The 25,988-nt window shown below is 39.0% G+C and overlaps 2 protein-coding genes across 6 annotated transcripts in view; one reads left to right on the top strand and one right to left on the bottom strand.

Moving 5' to 3' along the window:
* AMMECR1 (AMMECR nuclear protein 1) overlaps positions 1 to 21,923 on the top strand; it is an 88,238-nt gene extending 66,315 nt beyond the window's left edge. The window contains exons 4-7 of one of the 5 annotated variants that reach the window (XR_012675614.1): positions 4,799 to 4,986; positions 5,153 to 5,243; positions 7,023 to 7,119; positions 12,198 to 16,774. Coding sequence is in view for 3 of the 5 variants with exons in the window: in XM_075162440.1 (XP_075018541.1) it covers positions 5,153 to 5,243; positions 7,023 to 7,119; positions 12,198 to 12,271; positions 13,540 to 13,649 (372 nt within the window). In the remaining 2 variants the exon portion in view is untranslated. Of the gene's footprint in view, positions 1 to 4,798; positions 4,987 to 5,152; positions 5,358 to 7,022; positions 7,120 to 12,197; positions 16,775 to 16,802 lie in introns of those variants that run through there. The other 4 variants (XM_075162441.1, XM_075162440.1, XM_075162443.1 and 1 more) reach the window with 4 other exon arrangements.
* A 1,285-nt stretch (positions 21,924 to 23,208) lies between these two features.
* TMEM164 (transmembrane protein 164) overlaps positions 23,209 to 25,988 on the bottom strand; it is a 42,908-nt gene continuing 40,128 nt past the window's right edge. The window contains exon 7 of the mRNA XM_075162446.1: positions 23,209 to 25,806. Within this exon, the coding sequence (XP_075018547.1) occupies positions 25,600 to 25,806 (207 nt within the window). The 3' untranslated portion in view covers positions 23,209 to 25,599. The remainder of the gene's footprint in view (positions 25,807 to 25,988) is intronic.

The following is a 25,988-nucleotide window of genomic DNA, read 5'->3' as shown; positions in this document are numbered from 1 at the left end:
AAGACCAATTATTTTTAAACACATTTGATATTGATAGCAGTCATTCCTTCCATACATAAATTCAGCTTTATCCCTGTTTCCATTCTCCTTGAGCTCATCTTTTTGATCTGTCCTTCTACCAAGTTTTTTCTTTCCTGCACAAACCTGAATTCCTGCCTCAGGATGCCTCCAATTTTGCTGTGGATTCTTAATGCAGATACACTTGCGTCTCATGTTGCACTGGGAACTGTGCGTGTAGTGAGCAGCACCCCAAAAGAAGGAATGTAGAAGAGTTTGCATAGATTGCTATGAAGTATCATGGCTTTGGGTCCTTCAGAAAGAACTTCTGTTTGGTTTGTGGAGCTTGTAAGTCTGCAGTTTGGGCAAATAAGGCCCCTACACCTAGAAGGTCCCGTGGGTGGATTCAGATCCCAGAAGTGGCGTATACAGGGTGTGATCATGTTGTAGAGCTTGCAATTCCAGCTTCGGTGCTAGAGGCTCTGCCTCCTTGAGAGGGTACGGCTGCGCGGTGCGTTACAACGGCCAATGATTTAATGTATCCCCTGCGTGCTTTTTTTCCTAGAAATGCAGAAGAGAAAAGTAAAGTGCCTCTACTCATTCCCTCTCTATTTCATGTTATAGCAGATGAACACCTTCTTAAATTTATTTTCTCATTAATTTAATTAAGAATCTGTGGGGGTTTTTGCTAGAAGGTAAAGCCTGTCTTGCTAGTTCAGACCCTCTCCCCATTTTTTTATTAAAACGACATAAACGTTATGATTGTATGTGATTATAATAGGAAACTTTTTGGAAAACATTATTGTAATTCCAACAGGGTAATAAATAACTAGAATTGACCAGCAGCTCTTTCTTAAAATACCTTGAAAGAGATCTTTGCCCTGAAGTTGCTGTTCTTCAGTGAAGTAGATTCTGCAGAATTGTACAGGCTTGCTGTGTTGATACAAAAGGCCTTTAGCCTGTGTGCGCTGGTTTAAATATTAGCTTAAATAGTTGTAGCCAATAATGTTGACTGAAAGGTGGCTTTTCATTGTTGACAAAGTTAGTACATTTAAGAGTTGTGGAAATTCTTTCCTTCCTGCAAGTGCAGTGGCACCAGCAACTTTTGCAGCTTATATTTCTTAGAACAGGGAAGAAAAGAGTCTTGATCTCAATATTTTATTCTCTTTGGACGATATTCAGTGTTTCCATGTACGTAAATAAATGATTCATTAAAAAAAGAATGCTTGTCATGAAGTAGAGAGCATGTCTCCCGAGTAGTCTTTTGCCTCCATTGTTAAATCAGAATGTAATATTTAAGCCCTACTAAAGATGATCAGAAAGAAGCCAGCACATTTGCCGCAAATGTGAGGCTAAAAAGCTGTAGAATTCAGCTAATAAAAAATGGGGTCAGCTTCTAATAAATACAATAGTCACTTAACCTGAAGCGTTCCATTTCCAGGCACGTTTGTATACAGGTATTTCCCTAGTGCTAGTTAGGTAAATGAAGGGAAAAGCTACTATGTATGTGGTATCATAAGGAATAGTGCACAAGTTACAGGCCAGCCTTTTTGTTTGAAAATGTTTCTAGCTTGCCGCCGTTCGAAGATTGAGCAGACAAACCGTAAGTCCGTAGAAGGATCAGCCATAGCCCAGAACAGCCTGGTTCATCGTGTGGTTACGTGAAGGCTTTTACTGGTAGAACTGAGAGGCAGGCAGGCAGGTTTGTGGCAGCTTAACTGGTGTGCCGGGGGTAAGGATTGCCCATCGAGCCGCGTTTCTAGGCTCGAGGGGAGGAGAAGAGCAAATAGTGAACTGCAGAACGGGCAGACGCTTGTTTCTAACACCAGGGAGGTGTTGCACTGCTCCAGCTCTGGGGTATTCCATGTGGATTCTTTGTTATCTGCTTTAATGTGTTTCTGAAAAAATGTTTACAAATAATTCATCTTAAACTAATTAGCGATAATTGCATGCAGATCTCTTACAGATTTCAGTGCAGTAGATAAAACTGAACAGAATGATTATTTGATGGTAATTTACACCACAGTGGACTAGAAGCTTAAATTTCAACAAGGCTTGATGTTTTAGATGCTTATCCAAACTCCTTGTCGATAGTCTAACAAGAATAATGTTATTTCTTCCTCTCAGTATGGTTGGAGAGTCAGCACAAGAGGAACAGATGTGTAAACTGTGTTTGGAACTTTGAGTCGGAACAGTCGAACATGAGAGTTGCTTGAACTTTGGTTTCAGGGTGGGTTTTGGAACAGTTTTTTCTTAGCCCAACTGAGGTGGATATAGAGAGAGACCGATTATGGGGAATAATCTAGCCAGTGCCAGAAGCGCTTGGCAAAACAATGAATGTGTGTGCGTGTTTTCCCCCATCCCGAGGTGTACGTAAATAAACGATTCATTAAAAAAAGTGCGTATAAATGAATATGAATGTGTATAAATAGACAACAAAATCTGAAGTTCTGTTGAGGTCATTTCAGAAGTAAAATTAAAAAATGTAGTTTAATGCAATCCTTAGATTTAGTGAAAGGTCTGTGTTTTTTAATTAACATTGTCGGTGAGCCTAGTTTCAGGCAGCCTCTGGCCACTTACACAGTGGGCCAAAAGGTTTATATCCACAAGTATTGGATACATAGTATACAGTATTTCATGCTCTAAAACCCTATAGAAATACCTCTATTGGAGGAGGTTGGTTTGTCGCCTTTCTAAGCCTCTCTCCTTACCTCACTTTCCTCTCCCAATAGCAACAGCCTAAATAAATTCCTATTCATTTGGGAGGCCGATGTGGCAATTCTGTGGTCTTTTTGCAGCTCAGAAGGATACCTGAATGTAGTCATTTCCCTAATAAGTGGTAATAGATGAGACAGAACTTAAACTCCATCTGCAGAAGAAGATTGTTTGGTTTGTCTTTCTGAACGGCACAGATGTTATTCTATAAAAACTTGCCTGTAGTGTATCCGTATTTTTTGCATTTTGAGAAGCGTGCCATAGGCTTTGTATAAAGTTCTGCGCTGGGCCTGGTAGGAAGCCAGTCACCGCCCGGGTGATGCCTTCCAAACACGTACCTACCCCTTACGCCCCCTCCTAGAGGGGAATATTTTGGGAAATTTCACAGAAGTTTTCCTCAATGCAGGAACGTCGGTCTCTTGAGGAAGACAAAATAAATTCCTAACTGTGCCCGTGCCAGTCCTAGCGTGGATCATTCTTATTTTGCTTGTGTGTGGCTTCCATTTGTTTAACGCAGGCCTGGTTTTGATTAGCTGGAGCTAAACAATGAAAAGCCATTTGTACTGGACTAAGAATACTGCTTAGCTGCAGTTGGAATTCTGCTTCACAGAATGCTGTGAAATTTTCCCAACAAGAGGAATTGTGGGTGCAATTGTGTTGCCTTACTTATTGTGCTCTGCATCTTTTTCTTTTACAGACATGGGCCTAAAAGTCCATTAAAATGGTTAATGGGAAACATCCAGTGCAATGCAATTACCTACTGCCTGAATGTTGCATCATACTTAACACACCACTAGTGCTCCTGGTTAGTTTCTTGTGGATACTAGATGATCCCTATTATGCAAAACAGTTGTGTAGAATTTAGAATCTAATATTCTGCAGGATTTAAAGGTGTGCAAAACCTGAAAATATTTCATCTTAGTGCTTAGGCAATTGAATATAGACAGTTACAAAATCACCAGCTGCAAAAACTTACTCTGTTCTTGGAATAAACTCGGTAGGCTCATTTCAGCTTCTAACACTGTTTCATTTTACTTTCAGGTCCTTTGGGTTCATAATTACATCATCTGAGCATGCAGATTTGATCTCTCTAGTGATTATATATCCATGTTACGAAAGTTAGGTTTAGCAGTGTTTGGTAATGAAATATCACGTTAAGATTTGCAGTGGATTAAATTCGTTAGTCTCAAAGTAATTTTTCCTATTTAAGAGATGTTAGGTTCGTGGGGAAAAATTGTTGAGGCCATGGCCAGCCACAAGAGAGACTCTTCCTCCCATTTCCCCATGCTTATATTATATAATTATAAAGATTAAAAAATTAAGTCTTAATATAAGCAAATATGTTAATTGAACAAGTGGTAGAGCTTTGTAAATATTCCTTATTTGTTTTTTTGACTGTCATGCAGTTACAGTAAAATAGATTGTCACTGGAAAAACTGTTACAGCATTTTTCAATTAATTTTGTGTCCAAAAAGGAGTGCCATACCAAATAACATGATACCTTTTAAACATAAACTATTCATTTCCACATACAATGTTGGGAACTTTGGATTTAAATGGAAATAACATCTTAGTTATTTAGTGGGCATGAAAATAAAAATGTCCGTCTACTAATGCTTTGTGTTTACGCACAGAACTCAAAAGCAACTGAAAACTTACTGGCAATGGAATATCTTTTATGGCATGCCTGATCCAAGAGCAGGTACTCGCAGCAGAATTATTGTACCTTGAAAACAGGGGTGCTTAAACAATGCCCTGGAAAGGTGCCTAGCCTCGTTACATTTTTTTCAATTTTTTTGGGCAGTTTTCAACTTTTATGTACGCCTAACTCCTTGGTATTAGTAATTTTGGTTTCCATACTGGCATTTTGTTGTATTAGAGTACTTAGTAGCACGGAAATAGGAGCTTGAAGCTGAATGCTTTGGAATACCTCCTTTTCCTCATCAAAAATTAGCAAAAATTTTGAAGGTTCCAGGCTCGAGTTCATAGTGTGACAAATCTTTCATTGTTCAGTTGTTACTTTGAACAAAATTAATGCTCTTAATTGAAGCATCATTAGACTTGCCAGCTGTTTGGTTGCCTGCAGATTATATCTGGTGACCAGGTGATTTTATCAGCAACAGCATTGCTGACGGTGTCAGAGGGAGACAGTAGACTCAGAGACAGAACGGCTTTTGCATCTCAGCTGGCTTTTCTTCAGACCAGAAATGAAGCTCTGTGGTGGGGAGCTGAGGACCGTATTTGTGCTGCTACTGATCTTACAAGGCTGTTAAGGTGAACACCTTTCAAAAAAATTACATTCGCTTCAGTACCACCTCTTGAAACTCTTTGCAAAATGGTCTTAACCACTGAAAGGTTCGCATTTGGGGTTTTATCGTGTTAGAAATCTTTTGTATCTTTTTTCTTTTCATGTACTAATAAAGCTGCCAATTTCTTGCAGGTGGGTGTACATGGCATTAGAATAGAATTCATCAATGAAAAAGGATCAAAACGCACCGCCACCTACTTACCGGAGGTTGCAAAGGAGCAAGGTCATTGTTGCACTTTATTTCATATGATCTGGTGAAGAATTTAAACATACATATAAATCTAAAATGCAATATTTGACCTTGCACTGATGTCAGATGATGGAGCAATATTTAATTGTAAGAAGACTCTTATATAAAATGCCAATTACATGCCTGTATCAGTCCCTTATAGGGATTCAGTAAACTGTAGCTGTTTTTTAAACAAGTCATAAATGCAGTGTAGCTGTAGAAAATAAAATGTGGCGGGGTGGTACAGTGCTGTCAACCAACTTTGCAGGTGTTAAAAGCTGTCAGTTTTCGTGTAGTTATTATGCTGTGGTACTAGTGACATGCAAAAACTCTATTCAGTGATGGGATGTCTGGTCAATTATCTTAACAGCTGATTTATTCCTAAATTTGCAATGATCAAGTCTTTTTTTTTCAGTTAGATACTTTCTGCTAGTACTTAATTCTTCTTATAAACACTGGCTTCCTGGGTTTTTTGATGGATGGAAGGGAATTAATTCCAATATGAAAGTCCAAAATAATGTTGTTAAAGTCCCTTTTAATAGAGGCACAGACTTAAGTTTGTGAATTAAAAAAACGATAGTAGATTTTGTTGAATAGTAATCTTTTGGACTAAGGAGCTGACTATGACTACTCATTACGGTTTGTTTTTTTTCCCAAGCTTGACAATGTGTCTCAATCTTTAACATTTTGCATTGCTGCTTTTTCTTTTTTTTTTTTTTGCCTTTTTATATTTGAGTTGGTCTACTAAGGAATAGGACGAAACCTTCACTGAGGATTATCTTTAATTGATAATTCTGTTTCCAAATATTCACTTAAAAGTGTAGAGGCTTTCCAGGACAATTTTTTTGCTTTTCTAATCTAAGGTTGGCTAGTTAGAGAAGTGTTTTTTTGTCGAGACCTTTGGTGATCACTTAACAAGCTTTTTTTAAATTCAGGAACTGGGGTGGGGGGTGGGGTGGGGGGTTAAATTTCTAAATAGTTTTAGTAGTCCATGCATTGCAGTCTGACTCTTCAAAGTACCCAAACCCACCCATTTGTATTTTTTTATGTACCCAAAACTACCCTTTTTTCTTTTTAATGTAACAATGTGACTAATCTAATTGCATCTTTTGGAAATTACATGTCTAACAGCTACTTAAAATATTAGGCTTTTTTAAATCAATAAATAGGAGCTTTGAATACCATGAAGATTTTATTGAGAACAATAATGAATCTGTATTTTTAATCCATCACTTTTTTTTATTACCCAGCCACCTATAATATAATATAGTAGTTCTGAAATTAGAAATATCATTGTAAAGTTAAGTGATATTTATGGAGAAATCTAGTCTCTGAAGTTCTCTGCACATGTTCAGCTAATAATTCTTTTAAATTTTGTTTTATACAGAAATTTAATCTTTCATACTGTCATAGCCATTTATAATGTATAAGGTGATTGTGATATATGATCATACCTGAACGTTTCAGAAAAGTTTAATTTTGTGTCTCACTCCCAATCTAGGACACCGGGATATAGCGGGTCCACTTTTAAAATATTTCAATTATGAGATAAAAATATATTTTGTTTGTAGAGTGAACTTTGTGTGTAAAGAAAGCCTATATGTCATATTTCCTTCAACTGTTCTTAAGTAGGGAAGAATGATCTATGTTTTATACAGAACTTCAGCAGAGCACTTTCATTATCAGTAACACCACATACTGTACTGTATTTTTGCGACATCTGTTCTTATTGCTATACTTCTCACTAATTTTTCCTACTGTAAAATTCAACAGGATGGGACCACATTCAAACCATAGATTCCTTATTGAGGAAAGGAGGCTACAAAGCTCCGATCACTAATGAATTCAGGAAAACAATAAAGCTAACCAGGTATGCATCGTGGGATACTACAGATAAGTCCTGTTTTTGTAATACTGTGATGTGTTCGTTCCTGGTAAGTGCTTATTTCAGATGTTAATAGTAAGCTTTCCTGTATATATTATTAATGATTTCTTTCTTTTCACAATAGCAGTACGGACTTTTGAGAATATCTGTGCCTTGCACAGGGATTAGTGGCACTAAGCAAGAAAGAAAAGGCTACGTATATATCAGGGTACCTGCATATTTTGTTTCATACCTCTGCAAAATCTTAGCAGTGTATTAGCTGTTGCGTTTTACACTTTGGTCGTTGGTTGTAACGGATCTTCAGGGGCTGCTGTAGCGAGGATGACTTGCCGTGGTCCGTTTGTGTTTGCGCAGATGGTGCACTATGGGCCTGCCGCTGTGAAGTCAGGGAGGCCCCTCGGTGCTAGAAACCTGTTCAGTTCTCAAAGCAAGCATTGGGTCTTCTTTATCTCCTGTGGAGCATAGGTCTCCCTTCTCTAACAGGTGCTAGGTGTGCAGACTGGGTAGCTGATCTGACCGTCAGTCTGCTAGCTAAGTTAGGTATTCTCAGGAGTGAAGACATGAATTTAATATTTTGTTTCATACTCTGTCACTCTCGCACACTATTTTGATTTTGCTAATTTAATAAAATGTGTTCTTGAAGGCTTCTTAGCGGGTGGGAGCCAAAATATTTTAGAATTAAGCAGCAGAATATTCTGCCTATAATATTGTAGTTATATGGTGAAGGGTGGAGGAGTAAATGTCTGTAAGAACACCTCTAAAACTATGTATTTTTATAAGCTTGCAGTATAAAATGACCGCTAAACCCTAGTTATCTATTCCATGCTTGGAGAAATAAGAATTTTTTAAACCTGACGTCATAAGGAAGAATTGACTGTTCCTCCTCTTCAGGGAGGCCACACTTGACGTACTATAATACAAATAACAAAATTAGAATCCTTTGTCCAAAACTGTTATCCGTCCTATCTTTTGTCAACTTTTAGGGATTCATAGGGCCACAAGATTAGTTCTAAAAATGTTGTATGTATTAGTCTTGTTTCTCTGTCCTGATTTCTTTGGAAATTCTTTCCTTCTTAGCGCGACTAGGTGTACGGCAGACTTGGCTTCTTTGTCCATAATTAAAACCCAGTCCTTTCACTTCAGACATTTGAAAATACTTGGATTCTTCTGACTCTTTATGCATTTTTATAGGACAAAGACCTGAGATTTTGGTTCTTTTCAGCTTCCACGTTTGTCATCTTCATCTACAGATCTTGCTATTAATTAGCAGTAGTTTATGTTTAAACCAGATAGAAGGCAAAGCATTTCTTAGAAAAAGAAATATTTTCGTATTAGAGGAATTACTTGTTCAGTGATCTTGTGGATGAAGAATCAAGACTTTGCGTCTCAGTGACTGTTCAGAATTCTGGATTCCTGTAGGAACCTGATTACCGTGGAGTAGCTGGGACTAAGGAAAACATGCTATTCTGAAGGTTAAATTAGGGATGAAGGATTTACAGAATCCAGCTAAATTCCCAAATGCAGAACCCCAGTCTCCTTTTAATTTATTTCAGCTGTACACCTTGTTATCTGCTGTTCAAAAAGAATATATGGAGGTAGCTGAGGGCAAGAGTAACAGTGCTGTAGTTCTTAAATGACAATTCTGTACATCTCAGTAAATGGGGAATATATTTTTCCAATATGCAAAAATTTTCTGCGTAGCACACATTTTCTTCCAGCTAAGATTTTGTTTGGAGCAATGGCATGTGAGCACAGAACAAAACAAAACAAACAAAAAACCCACCACCTCCCTCCCCCCCCCAAAAATCCCATCAAAACCCCCGAATTTAGTGTATTAAAGTTCACAACATCCAAACTGCTAGCAAAATCACTGGCCTGATAAGTGGAATAAACAAAGCATAATTTTTAATGTTCAGAAGAAATTCTTTTTTTTTTGGCTGTCTGTTTTACTTGCTTAAAAACTCAGCTTCTGCTGACATATTATAAACAGTAGTATTAAAATAGTAACCATTTCCCAGCATCAGACAACCTTTTTTAGAGCCTCATTTTAATAACTTCTTGTCATACAGTAAAACATCTATTGAAAGAGTGGAATAAATGCTTTTAACTTCTTTTTCAAGTCTCTGAATTAAAGTAAATGTCCTGTGTGCGAATAAAGCTTTAAGCTGATCAAAACTAGTCTACTGCTGACTATCTTCACTTGAAGTTAATACCCAGTAGTTCTGGCCGTGTTTTGAAGAAGAGAACTAAAAAATAGTGGAGCTGGAAGAAGTGTGCCAGGTCTAGGGGTCTAGAATGCATAAGGACGGTAACCGCATTTTCTCTTCCATCCGAACCGAGCAGAGGTGACTCTAGTCAGGCTGCCTTTGCCTGCTTTGTGACCCCCTCACAACCAACTTCATTCGCTGCCAAGCTTATGGTTTAGTTCCATAGCGGCAGGGGATTTCATTCGCAGAGCAGCTGACTCGTCGAGTGCAGAGCGCCGCACACCGTCCACAGCCGTTCGAGGAGAGCTGCAGCTAATGCCTCAGCGAGGACCGGCGGCCATTTGTTAAATTAGTACATCGTTAACAAAGACTGTTGTATCAAGTAAGCGTGGGCACCTTTAGTGCTCTGAAACACGTCCACTGAAGCAAAAAGCTGCAAGTGTAAGATGTTCTGCTCTGTTCCTCTGGCAAAGAGGCAACAGAAGCAAATGCGCTTGTCACCTTAACTGCTGCAGTTGGTAACTCCACAGTAGTTTAAACTTTTGTGTTGAGTTGTGAGTGCAAGTGGTCGGGCCATCTGTTGTGCTTTTTTCAGACCTAAAAGAGGAGAGAACAACCAGAGCAACTCCAGAAAAAAATATGATAGAAAGGAGAGGTGGCAATATTTTAAATCACTGTAGCTGGATTCACCAAGTCTCATCTGTCAGATCTCTTACGCAAGGTCTTTCTAAGTGAAATTTGTGGAAATGTGGAATAGTGTTGGGTTTGTGTAGCTTTTACACTTCTACAGATAGGTGTTAATGTGGCAATATGTTCCTTGTTGTCAAACAATAGCGATGCAAGTATATCCAAAACGCTTGTCAGGGCCTGGATTCTGCTTTTAGTTACATACAGCTGATGTTACTGCGGGACCTCTCTCCATTATTTTTCAATGGTCTTGGGAGTCTGGAGAGGTCCCAGTGGACTGGAAGCTGGGAAATGTCCCATTTTTCAAGAAGGGTAAGAAGGAAGACCCTGGCAATTACAGGCCTGTCAGTCTCGCTTCAGTGCCTGGTAAAATTACGGAGAAGGGTTTTCTGGGAGCTATTGAAAAACACTTGAGAGACAACGCAGTCATTGATCATAGCCAGGACAGGTTCACGAGGGGAAAGTCCTGCTTAACCAACTTAATTTCCTCTTATGCCAAGGTCACCCATCTAGTTGACCACGGGAAGGCAGTAGATGTGGGTTTTTTTGATTTTAGCAAAGCTTTTGATACTGTCTCTCACAGTATCCTTCTGGACAAAATGTCCAGCGCGCAGCTGGACAAGTCCGTAATACGTTGTGGGAGCAATTGGCTGACGGGTCGGGCTCAAGGAGTTTTAGTAAATGGGGTTACATCAGGCTGGCGGCCAGTCACCGGTGGGCTCCCCAGGGCTCAGTTTTAGTGCTTTTTAATGTTTTTATAAATGACCTGTATGCAGGAGTCAAATGTACATTAAGTTTGCTGACGATACTAATCTAGGAGGAGCTGTGGACTCCCTCAATGGTAGAGAGGCCTTACAGAGAGATCTGGATAGACTGGAGAGGTGGGCAGTCACCAACCGTGTGAAATTTGACAAGAGCAAGTGCCAGTTTCTGCACCTGGGACGGGGTAGTCCTGGTTATACGTACAAATTGGGGGACGAGAGGCTGGAGAGCAGCCCCACGGAAAGAGATCTGGGGGTTTGGGTTGATGGCAAGTTGAATGTGAGTCAGCAGTGTGCCCTGGCACCCAAAAGGGCCAACTGTGTCCTGGGGTGCATCAAGGACAGCATCGCTAGCTGGTCAAGGGAGGTGATTGTCCCACTCCGCGCTGCACCGGTGCGGCCCCACCTCGAGTGCTGGGTGCAGTTTTGGGCGCCTCAATATAAGGACATCGAACTGTTAGAGTATGTCCAGAGGAGGGTGACCAAGATGGTGAAGGGCCTCGAGGGCAAGACTTAGGAGGAGCGGCTGAGGTCACTTGGTTTGTTTAGCTTGCAGAAGAGAAGGCTGAGGGGTGACCTCATTGCTGAGGGGTGATGTCATCGCAGTCTACAGCTTCCTCAAGGGGGACAGCAGAGGGGGAGGTGCTGATCTCCTCTCTCTGGTGACCAGCGATAGGACACGAGGAAATGGAATGAAGCTGCATCAAGGGAAGTTCAGATTGGACATTAGGAGAAGGTTCTTCACTGAGAGGGTGGTCGGTCACTGGAACAGGCTCCCCAGGAAGTGGTCACAGCACCAAACCTGTCAGAGTTTAAGGAGAGTCTGGACCATGCTCTTAGTCGTATGGTTTAGTGTTAGGTAGTCCTGCGAGGAGCAGGGAATTGGACTCAGTGATGCTTATGGGTCCCTTCCAACTTGAGATATTCTATGATGCTAGTCTAAAAAAATAATGTAACTCCATTTAATGTAGCTGGGGTTATTTTAAAAGCAGAATTTGGCAGACAATTGATACTGATTGTTTTAGAACAGCCCAAAAATCTGTAGTGCTTGTTTACAGTTTCTCTCCTAGGTTTTACGTAGACAGTTGGCTGAAGATATGGGACATTCTCAGTAAATCATCATGAGTTTCTGTTCCTTCTGCTTCGAGCAACATAGTAGGCAACAATTTTTAACAGTTCTCTTTGCTTAAAATATTTTTCATAAGCACTTACTTGTCACGTGATTCAAGAATGACCCCAACAGCCATGGCGGTTCCCTCCCTGCCCTCGTGCAACTGAAGTTAGTCTTATTCCTAACACCAGAAGTACAGAGCCGTTATCAGTAAACATATCACTAGCGCAGTATGTTTAGTGCTACTTACAGCTTCCTGGTAACAGTTCGTGAATTTGCTGCTTTGCTTTTTTCTAGGTACCGTAGTGAGAAGATGACGATGAGCTACACAGAGTACCTTGCCCATCGTCAGCATCATCACTTCCAAAATGGTATTGGGCACCCCCTTCCACCGTACAACCATTATTCCTGACACTGAGCCGCATGACCAGTCACTGGACCTCTCTGCAGACCTCTTCCCAGGAGACCCTGCCCCTTCTTGGTCTAGCTATCTCTATTACTGTACCATTTTATGATGATAGTTTCCGTTGCCATGTTGAGGCTTCTTAGTTGGTTAAGCTCATCATGGCAACGGGAGGGAAAACTGCATTACTACAGAGATCCCATACTTTTTTTATTATTGAGTCACTGCAGATTTTTTTGCAGCATATATAGCCCTTGGGTTTTTTATGAAATTTTAAATTTCTACTTCATTAACATTGAATTATATCAATCAAGGCTTTCTGTGACTGTGGATGGAAGGAAGAGTTTAAGGATTACAGTTAGGGATGCTTTGCTTAGCGAAAAGGCATTCATGGCTTTTGCATTAATAGGTGTGACAGGGAATGAAACATATCAGATTCAGGTATTATACTAGACAATGAATTGCATTTTCATAACGTCCTTAATAATGTTGCGTGTACGGTATCTCACCCCCACAGTAAAGATTTCATGTAGCTATATACATGATCTTCAGATCCAGCACATACAGCCAAAATGTCAAGGCTGACATACAAAATGCTTTTTTGGATGAAGAGAAGCAATTACCTCTACAGTGAGAGGTGATGTTAACATGGCAGCATTTTCAGAATCGAGTGGTCTAATCGATAGGGCATGACATAATCCAGTAGGCTACCAGACACCTTTGTCTCCCATTCTGTGCTGGGAATCGAGGGCAATCCAGCCCTGTCAAGACTAGTCATAATAATGCATTTGTAATGATACGATGCCTTTCTGATGATCTCAAATTAGGAGTGACATTTGTTTCTAAAAACAGGTTGGTGAGTAGCAGATGTCATATGAGGAAGAAAATGGATTTAGATTTTAGTGCCTTTGACTATGACATAACTATATACTTATATATAAAATTCATAGAAAAAAATATAGCAAAGATGCCAGACATTCTAGCAAACTATATTGAGTCTGCTCTGGCGTCAGGTTTTTGGGGATTTTTTTAAAGTGAGATTTTTTTTTTTTTATAGCAAACCTATTTTGGAAAAGAAAAATCCCTGTTTTGTTCTTTCTTCTGCTTTTGAACTTGTTGAGTTTTATCAAGTCATGAGTAGTTAGATAAAGTTAACTATTGTTTAATACAGAACAAAGACTGTTGTGAAAGCACAGGACAAATATGCCATATTTAACATGTTTTCATCCATTACAGGAATAGTACTTGAGAGCTGTAAGTACTGTGTAATAATTCTGATACCCCTCCACACGGTGGAAGAAAGAAAACTGATTGGAACTTTTTCCTGCTGTAAAAATAGGATTTAGTAAAAGGTATGTGTGGTATATTTGCAAGCCCAGTATATGGTAGGAGCTAGCTCCTTGCTCACGTGCCTGCAGAACTCGCACTAATACCTGTTGTAGTTCAGTGCATATTCTAGGGGACAATACATGCCGTCTATTACAGAAAAGACCTTCCTAATATGAGTGAGTAAACCACAGTAAGCAGAAATTCCAGTTATTTTGAATAATGAATGTTTGTAAATATATAGATATATAAAATTCAAACAGATAGAATCAATTAAAATCCAATTGTTAAAAAAAAAAATCAGACTAATCGTAAAAATGTTTCCGTGGGGTTTCAAAACCAGATATGGATAAATTATGCTCATCTCTTATGAGAGGTTAGCTTTGCCACTTAATTTCTATGGAGGTTCTCGTCGAAGGTCTTTGGTATTCCTTCATCCACAGCATTTGATGTCCAAATATTAACATTTTCAGTTGTGATGCCTTAATTTATAAGCAGAGGGCCTGAAATTTCAGGAGCCAAGAGATGCCAGCCAGAAGCTGCAAAAATTAATAGATGTTTATACAGAGGCTATTTTGGATGATACTGTTGTCTTGTTTCTACTTGGGGAACACTTTTAAATGGATTAGTCTTCAAGTGGAAATTGTGAACAAATGGCTACCTGATAGAGTTGTGTTGGTTTTTTTCTTGCCCTTATAGGGAAACTGAGCACAAACTGAATCATTCTGCTGCAAAAAAAAAAAGTCATCCAAACCCATCTTTATCTGTCATCTCGTTACAGCGTGCTCATGCTTCTGTATGAGCTCATTGTTAGAAGTTTTTTAAAAAGATCTATTATATATAAAAATATATATGTATTGAAAGGTGCTAATCAACCTCAAGCAGGTCACGTGACTGGTCATGCGGATCTAAAATCATATCAGATTTTTTAAAAAATCTTCGATATATGCAGATGTTATACAGAATTTCTTACCAGTGTAATAATGATATACTGATGAATAAACAATCCTGCAGGTTTTTAAGGACAAGGTCAGCAATACTTCCCACCATGGCTTGGGGGGGAAAAGGATAGTTTTGTCTCCTTTTTGTATACAGCATAATGCACAATGCATTTTTGTCTATCTCTTAGTAGCTGTTGCTTAAAAATATAGTTAAAAGGGTGTTATACAAACTGTAAAGGTGTGCTTTTGAAATGAGTTAATGCCAGACCCTTCTGGACCAGAGTTTTGTATCACTAATTAAAAAACTGTTACAGAGTCTGTGGTCAATCAGATTGTATGATATTTTTTTTAAAAGATTGGAATGATCAGTCTATCTGCAGTGTTTCTAGGGCACCTACCTCCTCAGCATGCAAGTGCTGACAATGCTATGGATTGTTTCTGTGTAATTGTGGGGTTTATTTGTACAAAACGTGCAGTTCGCTGTGACATGCACTGGGACAGAATAGGTCTGTTTGCTTAAAGCTGATCAACAGTTGCTTTCACAAATGTCATTCCCTCGTAGTTATGTTTAGTACCCTTTTAGAGATATTGCTGGTTTTAGATACAGATTTTTAAAAATTTTTTCTTTTTTGTTATTTGGGGTACTTTATAAGAAGTTAAGGTACAACCAAGTAGCTTATTTCACTGTTTTTTAAGTTGGAATGCTAATTTTTTATGAGCACTACTCAGTTTGCCTTATTCATTAAAGAGCTTGTTGGGGTTTTTTCAATTCTTTTGCTTAATGTTCCTAAAAACCCTGTTCTGTAAACTGAGTTAGACAACAAAACCGTAGACTTGACACGAAACTATTACTTAGTCATGCTTCAAGTGGCCTTCCTTCTGCCGAGACTGCTGTAGCACTGACTTTCCACCATCTCAACCCCAATGCTGATCGTAGCAGGGGGAGGGCACACTAGAGTTCTGACCTCAGATACACTATTAAATCAAGGCAGTCAAATCCATTTGCACACCCTGGCGTTTGTATACGGACCTCTTTACTTGTCTTCAAATGTGCGGGTTTTTAAAATTGTTGTCTGGAGTAGGTTACATCTCTTATGTGTGTTAGATCGAACCAAAGAAGCCTCCAGCCATGCCCAAATGCTGCTCCTAAAGCCTGCCTTCCAGTCCTTACAAAATCCCTGCAGGATTAAATGTGTTAACTTTTTTATTTTTGTACAGTTTCTAACTGATTTTTGCTAGTGATGTTAATTGAATTAAGTTTATTTGGGGAGTCTGAATATCTCCTCCATTTAAATAAACTGGTGACTTTCCTTTTATGTTAAAAAAAAAAAAAAGTTTAAAAAAAAAAAAAAAAAGAGAAACCCAAAGTGTGCCTCTCAGATTTAAGGGTTTCTGGTTACATTTATTCTTAAGACCAGCAATGATTCTTTATATACAAAGATATGTTTTCCTCGTTTTTTATTACTGTTAAAGAAAAAATAAAAAAGAGAAACCTCTTTCTTTGCTCTGGACCCAGTAATTGCGCTGGTACATAAACGCACTGAGAAAACAAACTTTTGTTTGAAACTTTTGTAACAACTTATGACTGTTTTTGTATATCAAAGTTGATTCTTTTCAAGATATTTGGATCTAGTTTCTAAGTTATTTTAGTGTTTTATATGTTACAAAAAAAATTACTTTAAATTGTTCACCAGCATCTTGAGTTATCTTTAATGCAATGGTGACACACAATGGGCTTAGAGCTACCTGGAGTAGCTTGTAAGGCCTCTGTCTTTTCCTTCCTTCCTTAGTAACTTGATTGATTACAATAATATCACAGATTACCTGAACCCCCTTCCTTTATAACTAGATCCTCCTTCCTTCCACATTTAATTGCTATTAGTGTGAAGAAACTGTTGAAATGGGCATTTTAATATAAGTACGGCTTAAAAAGAGAAAAATGAGGAAAAAGAAAAAAAAATATATAGAAGGTTATCTGTGGGTCTGTGAGATATGGCTGTGGAAAGATATTGTAGTAGTTTTAACACTATTGTTACTACCTTTTAAATCATTTACCCAATAAAATAAGGAAAAAGAATCACCATTTCTTTTTATGTTTCTTTTCTTAATTGTGTGGCTTGGTCAATTTTTTTTTACTTAAGCATTTGCAATTCGTATTAATGTTAAAGGCTAATGATGTGTTAGGAATATTTTCATGTGATTAACTCTGTCTTTCCGTTTTGCCTGCTGTAGGAACAGATTGTGGACAGGTACAGGCAGTTTTCAGTCTAATTCAGAAGTGAGTCACTGAACACTCCGAGTTAAATCAGCATTTATATCAGTTACATCAGTTATATCACTGTTTATATCAGTATATTTATCAGTATTTATGTAAGTTATCAGTTCAGTTTTGTACTTTTTATATCTAACTTCAAACATGGAATTTTGTCCAGGCTTGGGCTCCTTACTCTCTGAGGGGGAGAGCTGGTTTCAACCTTTTTAAGCAAAACTTTGTTGCATAACTGGTTATACTGGTGTAACCAATACATTGCCTACACTACTTGTAGCAACATTATTCAACAGAATAATGTGGCAAAATGTGTATCAAAGAGTATATTGAAGTATCACCTAAAATAATTTCAATACATTTTCTTCTACTCTTACAGTAGTAGGTGTGATTTTAAAGAATATCTAGGCTTGCTTTGCCATGAGGGATTTCTTTATCTTGCATGTCATATCTAGCTAACGTGTAGGCTGTCATGTTGACCAAATTTAATGGAAAAAAATTACAGTGTAGAGTTTGCACTGACTTACGGGGTTCCCGGGGAGTGTGGAGGGCCAGGGAAGCAGTCTTTTCCCCTTCTCCAAAAGCTTTTAGTCTTAACACAGTGGGGCCATTTTTAAGTTGTTTTACTTAAGCAGATCCAGCGAGAACAGCAGACCAGAACCTTTCGTTCATGAAGAGCTTTAACTGTCAGCGCCATTTTCAGTGTCCCTGTAGTAACTCTGGCTTGGTAGCAGAGCTTCCTGGGGTGTTGGTCAATGGGCGAGGAGGCCTTGGCAAACCTCTGCGCTGGGACGGATAGCTGTGCTGATACCAGAGAGATGTTTTATCTGAGGAGGGAAGGAGCGTGTTCCTGGGAAGCAATGAAGCCACAATCCAGCTGATGACAAAACAAAGTACTCGCACAGGTAAAACTGACTTGGAGAACTTTGTTCCCCGAGCCAAATTCTCAGTGCACTAAGAGACATCATTTTCTACTGAGTCTGAGTTAAAGGGAGCATATTTGCTCTGTAGGATAATTCCTCTAGAAAGCAAGAAATTTCTAACATCTCCCTGGAATTCAGATCTCATTTTAGAATGGTTTTGTTTGCCGTTGACTAATTCAATATTAATAGATCTCCTGTCTGCAGATGCAAAGTCTTTGAAAACAAAGCAATAAAATCCATGTAACCTTTAGATGTTGAAGATTGATGCAGCCATTACTCCACTTGCTTTGAAGCCTTGATTTAGAAGATTAAAAAAAAAAAACAACCTCTGAAGGAAAACCTGCCTGAGTAAGTAGCTTCCATTGTTATTTCAGTATCTCACAGATTTGGTATCATTAGTCTGAATTGGGTAAAACCAACCTAAAACTCACAGTCCATTGAGATGTATAGCTAGTTAAAACTGCCTACCAAAAGTTTCCCACTCTTCTTGCTACTTTAGCCAGCTTATGGAGTTATCACTCTACAAAAATCAAACTAGCAAAACAGTACTGAGCATTAAGGATGTTCCAGAGGTGGGAACTTGCTTATTCTTACATATATGTTGGTATTAAACAATGAAAGGTTGACTTACAATTAGTTATAGAGAGATGGAGAGGATAATTAGCAGTGCCTGAAAAAGGAAATTGCTTGCTTAGTTCATCTCAGTTTCCATAAAGCACTTCAGGCTAGATTTGTACTTAAGCTACTGTATCAGTCTTTATACTGCATGAAAACTTAAAACTTTTACAATGCATCTACAATAATACAGGTGGACATATCCAGTATGTTTTTTTTCCAGGAACAGTATTTGCCAGGAACCTTACACAATGAAATACCTTGTCTGAAATGTACTGGGTCACAACATTATTGCAGTCTATTTAAATGTATTTTTAATTACAGGCAGAAACATTTCTGAAGTGCATTAAAACTACTTTGCCATCACCTATAGTGTGAGAGTGTCTTGAGTAATTACAGTAGCTTTCCAAACAAAGCCTTGAGCTGAAAACTTCTGTACATGTTCTACAATCTTCTACTAAAGTGACATAGAACCGGAAATAAAAGGCACTGCCAAAGTTATGGCACGAACAGTGGAAGAAGCATAGAGAAAGCATCACAATCCTATAAATACTGTTCCCTGAGCTCTTTACCTGAAAGACAGGGACAGGGACTATTTAAACAGTGATTAAAGGATTTATGTCCTACAGTGAGGTCTGCCAGTAAACTCAGGCTTGGCTTGTGTTGATTGACAGATAACAGGCACAGGTCATACTTAAATGCTTAAAGCTTCCAGAAATCCTGGTAATCATTGTTCTCGCTTACAGAAACTGCTACGTGCAAGGTAGACCACATCTAGCAGTACAGACTGCTTAAGACAGGAGAAACCATATTCTTATCTGATTTGATGATTAGCTATCTAATATTAAAGCCCCTCTGTGACTCTAACTGTTAATACTACAGATTGAAGTGGAAAGTCGATTTCGGTTTTCTTATCTAATTTTAAAAAGTCTTAAGCAAGACAGACTCAGTGCCTGGCACAATTAGAATGATAACAGAACTGTACAGTATCCATTAAAATGCATTTATTTGTTTTAATTCAAAAGTTTAACAACTATTTGCCCAGTGATCCGGACTTAGGGCACAACAACAAAAAAACCCATCAGACCAAAATACAAAAACAAGTACACAAATTACCCCTTATTGTAAATGTTACCTCATAGCCAAGTTTTAGCACATTAAAAGGTTTACAAAATTTATAACACTCTTACAAATTATTCAGAACTAACAGCATATGTGGCCGATGAGCCTCTCCACATCCATCCTTGCCCTTGCCATACCATTCTGTGCCTGGATAACGCCATGCTTGAACAAGAGGGCTGGGTAACTGGACCTGCAAGTTTCCAAAGACTGCGTTGTGCTTCAGGCCAGTGCCCGAGCGACTCCAGCTCCCTGGCACAGTTTGGCTGGTGAGAGCAGTGGGGGTATGCTCCTGTTCTGCCTGCTGCGTCCTCTGCAGCATTGAGATAATGACTCAGTAAATGCAGAAATCATTTTTAAAAAAGTACAAAATTGACCCTGAAGAAAAATAAAATCATTTAAAAAAACAGCTTGGCTTTGACTAAGTTACACTAAAAGCTGCGAGACAGATTTACAGCAATATCACTGAGGACGAGATCACAAAAATCAACAGATTTGTTATGAGTCTTGTCACTGTAAAAATGAAAACATCAAAGTTGACCTGTCTGCCTGTAGAAACCTTCCGCCTCCTCACAGAAGGGCTGACATATGCCCTCTTCCTGGGTTTTTGGCCTTTTCAGAGCTTTGTTAACTATTAGGACCAATTTAATTCCTAAGAATCTGCCTCTAGTGAAAAAATTGCAACAGCGAGAAAAACAGCACATCAATATTTTCCACTACCTATAGATACATAGGAAACAAGTGCCAGTGGTTTAGATGCAAGAATTAGGACATAAAGTAAAGTACAGTAATTTAATGGTTGCCAATAGCCTTTTGTGAAAGGAAAATACAATTGGGCTTTACAAGGTGGTATCAAATATACAGAAATATCAAAACCGTGATTGTGGCCAGAAACAGATGGCTAAACCTACCATGAGGTACTCTGTCATCTTAAGGTATGCAAATGGCTGACTTTTCATGTCTCCCAACTTCATCGAGGCAGCGTCTCCTTAAACATGAGTAGGTTTTGCTTATAAGCAGCGTTTGTCAAGCCCTAAGAAGCTGAACCAAAACCAAGTATAGGTGCCTGTTCATAGACTGTGGCTCATTGATTTATACAGGCATGGTCAAGAGCTGTTAATTTTCACACTTCAAAAGAAACAAGACGCAAATTCTTCTTTAGTGCTTAAATAGGAGGAAGTTAAACAAACATACAGTTCAAACACCGCAGCGTCTGAATCCTTGAAAAATAGCACTGCATGTATCCTGGACAGCCAAAGCCTTGGCACAATAATCTCAATAGTCACAGGCTGAATCCCCAGATGTTATGGTGGGTGCAGAATTCTACTAGCTCGCTTTTCTGCTTTGAGGGCTACTTACCCTAAGACTACATAAACAAATTTCGGTAAACACGTTTTTTGTAGTCACTAATGCTTCATTTAGACGTACATTTGGAGGCAAATTTAGACAGTCATTCACTGGCAGAAAGAGTAATCAATTGCATCGCTGCTTGTTTCTTTTGTTTGAAGTGCCTACAGTATGGAAAATTAGGAGAGTAGAGGGCTCTGTTCAGACGCCTTAATACACACCAACTTCTCTGAAGTCTAGGCATTGGCACTGCACAAGAATTTTTTTTGGTATTGTGCCTGACTTGCTAGAGGACAGCAAATCAGCCCACTTCAGGGTGAGATCTTACAGTCAGCTTAAGCTACTGCTGAAAGGAATAGTCTGTCTGGCTGTGTGGGCCACCTCCTGCTCTGCCCCATAGCTTCTGCTGATGTTTTCGTAACTGTTAACACTGTGATAAAAGATACAGGAACATTTGACCAGGGAGGACCAGGACTACCCTTTCAATTGTACGTTGCACTGCTGCAATGTAAAATCTCATCACCGGGTACCAGGCAACAGCTTCAAGTTATCTTGACATAGATTGCGTGCTTAATACCACAGGAGAGAATGCCAATTAGCGTTCAAGAATAGCAGTATAGTTTTGCACTTTAATTTCCAGCATAAATAAACATAAAAGCAACCAAAGAAATCATCCGTATAGCATAACTGCCTATAAAATAAACCATTCAGGGAAAAGAAAATCAGCCTCTGCCAGGGAAAAGAATAAATAACCCCTCTGGAGATTAAGTATTCTGCTTTCCCATTCAAACCAATATCCTGCACATTGAACAAGCGCTGTCTGATGCACATTCCAAACAGATACCAGGGACAGCTGAGAAATAAAGCATGTGAAGTTCCACGACATTAGCTTCAGAAGTTCGTTCCCTTTCTGCTCCCGTTCTGACCTGTTCTTCACCTTCTGTGAAGCTTGTGCCTCAGCTACACTGGTAACAGTTTCTTGTGGCGCCATGCCATAAACCAAAACGAAATACAAAGTTTAAAAACCCTTCAAAAAGGGACAAGGGGAGGGAATAATTTAACTTTTGGGCCCCTCACTACAAGAAAGACATTGAGGTGCTGGAGCATGTCCAAAGAAGAGCAATGAAGCTGGTGGAGGGTCTGGAGCACAAGTCTTATGAGGAGCAGCTGAAGGAGCTGGGGTTGTTTAGCCTGGAGAAAAGGAGAGTGAGGGGAGACCTCATCGCTCTCTACAACTACCTGAAAGGAGGTTCTAGCGAGTTGGAGGTCTTGCAAGTAACAAGCGATAGGACAAGAGGAAATGGCCTCAGGTTGCACCAGGGGAGGTTTAGATTGGATATTGGGAAGAATTTCTTCACCGAAAGGGTTTTCAAGCACTGGAACAGGCTGCCCAGGGAAGCGGTTGAGTCACCATCCCTAGAGGTATTTAAAAGACGTGTAGATGCGGCGCTTAGGGACATGGGTTAGTGGTGGACTTGGCAGTGCTAGGTTAATGGTTGGACTCAAAGATCTTAAAGGTCTTTTCCAACCTAAATGATTCTATTCTAACTCAGCCAGCTTCATTGATATTGTCCAACAAGCAAAGAAGCAACAGCTTACTGTCAAAAAGAGGTAAAGGTTCCACTGCCTTCCCTCCCGCCTGACTCCAGTTGCACCACTCGACTCTTAGAGCAGCTCCAATACTTCTAAAATCCTTGCTGAGTGTAGTAGCTGGTTTACCTCTCTACTTTTTTGCTGACTTACCTTGGTCAGTTCAACAAGCTCCAGAACCTGCACAGGTAAGGTTTGGAAGGGGAATATGAATGTCCCATTGGCTTTGATGAGCAGTTCTGTCAGCATACTCCATGTTGTGAAATTATGCCTGAAATTTCTAGTGTGACTCAAAACAACCGGACCAGCGTAACAGAGAAAAGCATGAGTCACAGCACAGTGACAGAAACAGACATCTGTGATACGGGTGGGAGGGAAGGCAGGAGCAATCACAGTGGCTCTGCTATCAAAGTCAATGGTGCAAGTGGTACAACCACACCAAGAATCCTTTCATCCAAATTGCCCCAGGCATTTCCCTCGTGTTGGCTATATTTAACATTGCCATTCCTGCTACTCAATTTTAAGTCAGTCAGAAGAGCTCACAAATTTTGCAATCCAAGCTAACAGCCTGCACTGAGTGAGACACCTGAGCTTATTTAAATGCTTCTGCAGTCTTAATGGTGGCAAACAGCAGCTGTTTTATACTTGTTTAGAATGCCCCGCAGCATATGACTGTCAATAGGAAATGTTGTAGTTTTAAAAAAAAAAAGCTTGCTACTGTCACATAACTCAAATTTTTCCAGTAGCTACAATATTCTGAAGAAAAAATAAAGAAACAGGAAAGATTCTTCAAAAAAGAACCAAAACATAAGTGAAGCAAATAATAATGCTAAATAACAGTTGCAAAATTTGGCTAAAGTCATTCCATTGTAATACCAAACATTCCTCCTAAACAGGATTGAATCCAACATAAGGCATTTTGCTAAATTCTTAAGTAAATAAATAAACCATGAGACACTTGACAGTAACTATGAGGAGGGCAGAATCCCTGTGTATTTCATTCAGCTATTCATAGGAGATGAAGTATATTAATAGGGAGCATGCTTTAACATCCAGCACTGTGCATCTTAGCATCTCCCCGCAACACCCTGTATTTCATCATGAAATACTGAATCTGCTGAAATAAATGGCAAGAACTTATATCACTTCAGCAACTAATTAAGTGGTCTTCCACAGACGGATTCAGGCCTTCAATACCAACGCATTCTTTCTTTAGGCCCCACTCCACAAATACTTAAGCAACATATGCCCAGCTTTACTGAGGCAGCAGTGAGACTACTCAATGAAATTCATATGTACTTAGACATTTGCAGGATCAACAATTGACAGGTAACTCTGTATGCCAGTAGTTCTTATTATCAGGTGCTTAGCTTTCTCAGGTTGAATTCTGATTAAAAACACAAGGAGCCGTATAGTCTGTATAACTAAGACTAGCTATACATGTTTGATGGATAGTTTAGGTATATGTTGTATGTTCTCAAGTTGTGAGAGTACAGTATATTTATTATGTATATATATACACAGCAAGGCATGGAAGAAAGCCAGAAACCAGTTTGTAAATTAGAACATGGGACAATATATTTCTAATTAGGGTGTACTTTTTTTTTAATCATACGGAGTAAAAATATTTGAAGTAGCCATTTGTTCCCTCTCCAATGAAAATTTTTTTTTTTAAGGGAGGGGAAAAAAAAGTCAACCACTTCTTATTCTTACTTTTCCTTCTTGAGGTATAAGTGCTGTACCTTAACTTCAGAATATATCTTCAGGTGATCCAGCTGGAGGAGGTATGATGGTTTTGTTTTATCTTACAAGTCACAGCTTTGACAACACAATGAATCTATAAATTGCAACAAACTTCTATACAACAAAATTCTTGCAGCCCTGAAACCCAACAGTCTGTATAATAGACTCACAATTAACTATCTGGAGGAACACACTCAAGATTTCCCATCTTTCTGCGCAACAGTTTCCCCTCTAGCCTTGGAAAATTTGAACAGGTACGCACAGTTTACTATTTATCATTCTGCCTATCTAAACCTCCAAAAGACGTGTTGACATACTAGTAAAGACTTAATTGAGTCATACTAGTAAACTGGAACACTTTCTTTTCAGTAGAGGCCTGCACTGATTTGGTGTTGCTTTTTATATCTGTATTTTAAAATCAGTATACAGAATGTATTAGAGCTGTAGAGAGAGAACATAGTTTCATTTTGTTTCTTCACTAATCACTCTGCTGAGTGAGGATCAGTGTAGAACGCAGAGGAGGAATGTTTCAAAAGCTAGTAAGTAAAAAAAGAAAACTCTGATGTTTACATTGGACTTCGTAACTCCACTCCCTCTCCAGTCTAAGCTAAGAGAAAAAAACATTTTGTACAAAGTCAGGTCAGAACAGTGGATGAAATATCTTATCATAGTTATACGTAACATGGTCTTTTGGAATTATTCCAACATGGTGTTTTTCCACTCACTCAAATAAAAGCACCTCCAAAGCATCAAGATCTGATGAGACTTAGCCAGATAGATATTCATCCACAGCAGCTTAGATATTAAGTAGCTGATTTTTTTTTTAAAAAAAAAAAAAAAGATTTTTGAATGAGTTATTGTTCCCCAACATTTTCAACCAGCTTAAAGAAAATACAGTAGAACCTCACTGTTTTGCACCTACAGCTGGGAGATTAAGTGTACATCATTTCACTGTGACCATTTTGCAACATTCAAGTGCTAAGAGTTGAGCCAGGATGATGCATTTCAACATGTGTTCTGTTCACATCAGTGGAGCGTTGCAATTCCTTTATTTCCTACCCTATGATATAAGTGTACTTATATTTAATGGAAAATAAGTCAAAACGAGGTAGCACTGCCACTCTCTTCGCTGGAATGTGGACAGATCCTGGCCTAATTTTAAGTGGTGGCTTAGCAAGATTCTACTGTAATCTACACAAAATGTATAAAACACGAACCTTTTCCAGAATAAGGCCACTGATTTTGCCATTGGCAATAGGCAGTGAGAAACAGCAGTTAAAAAAAAACCTCATTTGACTGCAGAGGTGTTTTTGAGGCAATAAACTGGGGGGGAGAAGTATAAACACATTGTCCTCTCATCCCTTCTCTTTGTTTTCCAGTATAAGTATCTCTGCTTCCTGTATGTACTACTCCGGGGGGGGAAATTTCAGTCTATTTTCTTAGCTGGGAGTCTAAGCAAGTCCACGCTACATTTAAAGATGGGGACAGCACTGTAAAACAGTAGGATTACAAGCTTCCCATGAGTCATGGTCATGACAGTCTGATGTCCAGATGCCCAGATTCGATACCAGGGCCCATAAAAAGGATCTGAGACGGCTGGGCACAACATGTTGTTCAAATTCACTTCTGTAACCTGAGAAAGTGACAACAAATTTATAGATTAACAATATTTTTGTGTTGCACTGATTCAGACACCTAAAATGGTAATTTTGAAATTACCATAATAATAAAAAAGGTTTAGGTGACAATCCTTTGTTCAACACAAGTAAGGCAGCTTTCAGAAAGAAAGCAGATCCAAATTCAGTTGTGCATTTA

The sequence above is a fragment of the Calonectris borealis genome, chromosome 13, assembly GCF_964195595.1.
Source record: "Calonectris borealis chromosome 13, bCalBor7.hap1.2, whole genome shotgun sequence".
Lineage (NCBI taxonomy): Eukaryota > Metazoa > Chordata > Aves > Procellariiformes > Procellariidae > Calonectris > Calonectris borealis.
The sequence above is the reverse complement of the archived record's forward strand: the minus strand, read 5'-3'. Positions and strand labels throughout refer to the sequence as shown.